General features: G+C 33.8%; 1 protein-coding gene across 1 annotated transcript; it reads right to left on the reverse strand.

Annotated features, from left to right (window-relative positions):
- Positions 1 to 220: 220 nt before the first annotated feature.
- On the reverse strand, positions 221 to 3,360 carry TAL2 (TAL bHLH transcription factor 2). The gene is made up of 2 exons (XM_040359236.1): positions 3,072 to 3,360; positions 221 to 1,436 (listed from the first exon to the last, which is right to left on the reverse strand). The coding sequence occupies exon 2, from the start codon at positions 1,418 to 1,420 to the stop codon at positions 1,064 to 1,066; it is 357 nt and encodes a 118-aa protein (XP_040215170.1). The 5' UTR covers positions 1,421 to 1,436; positions 3,072 to 3,360; the 3' UTR covers positions 221 to 1,063.
- Between the last annotated feature and the right edge of the window lie 271 nt (positions 3,361 to 3,631).

The following is a 3,631-nucleotide window of genomic DNA, read 5'->3' on the forward strand; positions in this document are numbered from 1 at the left end:
TTAATGGGAAGCCACCAATCTTTATATTATTTAAAGCAAAATGCCATTATGGAAAAAATCGAAATCCATGGATTAAATTTAGCATTGAGTTTTAATCATTATTATTGTTATTAAGACTAATTAAATAAATAAATAAATAAATAAATAGCAAAATAGCAGTTATAAAGGTTATAATATATATAGTTAAGAGGATTGTCTTAGTTTTTCAAACTCAGCCACCATCACATTTTTAAAATGGGTACTTTCTATGTCTGTATATTAGGTGCTTTAAAATAAATTAACCAAAATAGTAGAAAGCACCCATCAAAATAAATATCTATCGGTACATTATTAGGCAAATAATAAACTCAACTGAACTTGCGCTCTTAAATTAAACAGATTTTGTGTTGCATTCTAACCTCCTACTGTGTTTTGTTATAGCATTCCTATTACTTGTCTGCAGTATGAAAACATTTGGTGAATACTACTACAGTATAAAATATTCAATATTGTTCAGTGAACAGTGGAGACTAATCGGAAATCAGCATAGAGGACTGTTAGGAAGGCTGAGGAATGAAAATCTGTTATGGGTTAGAGCAAATGAATGCTCTTTACATGGTGTACTTTTATATAATAAATGAACAGCCATCATTTGCCTAGCTGTTGGTTGATGCCATTGGTACCTTAACAGTTGTGCTTTATGACTACCAGCAGAGGTATATATAAGTGCACGTCTGGGTTAGCTGCCTAAATATATGTAGATGTTAATAAGTAACCACATCATACATTTTACTTGACATGACAGTCTTCCACCAATACTTAGCAGTTTGCAGGAAAATGAAAGCCATTTGATGACTGCTTTCTTTTCAGTTGACAAAGACCTGTGCAGATCCAGTAATCCACTTCTATTATACTAGGATAAAAAATGAAATCAGGAGTCATATCCAACTGAATTACCATTTTGTGAAAAGTCCAAAGTCTTTCTTCACCAAACTGATATTTAACAGTTATATAAATATGATAGGTAGACCCACAGAAACACTAAAATGTTCATTGCAGTCCAGTAACACTTGATTCAAGTCAGTCAGTGCTGCGGTGAGGGGTCTAATGACCAACATTCTTGTGTGTCGCTGCTTGTTCCAGGAGAAGGGTCGCTGCTCTGGTCTATTACCGTCCAATGGTTTATATTTGAAAACTGAGGCTCAGGTTCAAAAACTCCCCAAATATTTGTATGAGAGGTTGCTCCAGCTTTTGTTATTCCTTGGTCTGCCAAGATGTTAATGAGAAAATTGATATATCTCATAGCCAGCCTTAAAGTTTCATTCTTGCTTAGCTTCTTGTCAGGTGGATGGGTAGGAATTAGTTTTCTCAGCTCAGCAAATGCACTATTGACATTTTGCTGTCTCCACCGCTCCCTTGTATTAAAGATCTTGCGTGTCATTTTCACAATAGGTTGTCTGAAAAAAAAAATATTACATAGAATCACTTAAAGCTTAAAGTTCCAGTCAAATCAGTGTTTTCCAATTACTGTATTCAAGAGCCCTTGGCATATCAACATTTGCAGATGTACAATACAAGTAGTAGCAAAAGGCATGTACAGTTATCATGGATATTACAAGGCTACCTCACATTTCCTATTGAATTTTTGATTTGCTTTAAACTATTCAGAATCACATTGCACCCAGTGGCAGATCCAAGTCAGAGATATAAAAAGCCAGTAACTGGTTCAGCCCAACTGTGCCCAGCCACTGCTAAAAAGTTGGATGTGGATGGACCCTTCAGACAGTAACAATTTAAGATTTGGTGTGCTACAAGTATATTTCCACTAAATGAATGATGCCTAAACTAATTTCCTTCTTCAATGTATATTAACATGTTGCCAATGGAATGGAAGAAATGGTCTTTAGCTACAGGATGCTGCCCCGTTTGACAGATGCCATTAGGTACACTTGTAATGCATCAAGCAACTTGCACCTGCAATGCAGCACAGTCTCACTGAAGACTGCATCTACTGTATGCACCTAGCCATAAACCATCACTAATGATATGGTCAGCCCACACAAAATTAGCATTTTCAAATTTTAAAACAAATGTGAACAAACTCTAATAGAAACATTCTAATTTCACCTGTGATTCTGGTAGGAGGAGATCTGCAAATACAAGTCCCTACAGGCTGTCTTGTCTTGAAATGTGTACAAATACATCATTTCGTTGTATAAATCCTCATTCATTTTTTTTCTGATACAATATTAAACATATTTGCAAATAAAAAGGTTGGTATTTTTAATACATTTGTATTCTGTCATAACTAATAACACATTAACCAAACTGATGTGCCATATTGGAACTACCTGTTATGTAAGCATATTTTTTTTACATGCCACCAATAGATAAGAGTAAGCATGTTTGCTAAACCATTTTATTTGGAATGAATATAGGTATATATTACACCAACTTTTCACTCAGCAAAAAAGCTTCTACAGGGGCATAAATTTATAAAGAAGTGAATGTGAATTTGACCAAAAACTTGCCTAAAGTTGAATCAGTCACTGTAATTTGAACTACATGCACCAGGAAAATACACCTGCAATGAATGCTTGGTAAAAATACATTATTTACTTCTTTATAAATATGCAAAAATCTCAGGAAATTATGTTCAGACAAAATATATATTTAAATCATACAGGTTGTGAATAAAAGCATTCCAAGCATTATTGGATTTTTGAAAGGACACTTTAAACATTACACATTAAAAAAAAACAATACATAGATAATGCAAAGTGTAAAATATAAATAAAGATTTGTATTCAAATTATTATGAACTTACCGGTACATTTTTTTTTTTACTTTTAATTAATCAAATTTAGAGACAAACATTGTATTGTAATGTGCAATGATAGAGTTTTAATATAAATAATATGCCACAAATGCACCACCCAAATTTTAGGCATATTACTCCCTAGTATCAATTATCTGCTGTCATTTTAATTGCATCTGTACTTGTAATGGCATGTAATGGTAATATGCCTACAAAAGTTATGTTACAGCTGTAATAGAAATAAGTAAAATACCCACAATTTTAGAAAACTTACCCTAAAAGTTGTTTTTGTTGTTTGTGCTGATTGGCAGTGTTCACGGAAAACCATGTAGCATTATGCACCTGCAGTGTATCCAGTTGTATCTAGGCAGTACTGTCAGCTTCTCACCATACTGTGTTAACTAGCAACTGCGAAGACCATGGTTTCATTTATAGCAAGCCTGCCTCTTTGTCCGACACGTGTCACTGCTGGTTCCAATGATGCTTGCATATTTTTCTATCCTCCTGGGAGATCTGGTGCATACAGACCTCTTGTCTGTCCAGTGGCAAGTGCAGGATTTTGGGAAGGGGGATACCTAAGTTGGCTTTAACTAGAATGTGAAAATACTATGTGTAAACTGTAGCTGCATTAGTTAAATATGAAAACATGTATACATTTAACAATTTAAAATTACAGCATGTAGATATTTAAAAACAGAAGCTTACTTGGTTAGTGTTCATTATATCTGTGGCTGATTTGAATTATTTTCTTATGCTGGTAACAAAAGAAATGCTTTACTGAACAGATAGATAGATAGATAGATAGATAGATAGATAGATAGATAGATAGATAGA

The sequence above is a fragment of the Rana temporaria genome, chromosome 1 (assembly GCF_905171775.1).
Source record: "Rana temporaria chromosome 1, aRanTem1.1, whole genome shotgun sequence".
NCBI classification, from domain to species: Eukaryota; Metazoa; Chordata; class Amphibia; order Anura; family Ranidae; genus Rana; species Rana temporaria.

Excerpts from the sequence above, each read along its gene's own strand:
- TAL2 (XM_040359236.1), bottom strand. The coding sequence starts at position 1,420 with ATGACACGCAAGATCTTTAATACAAGGGAGCGGTGGAGACAGCAAAAT.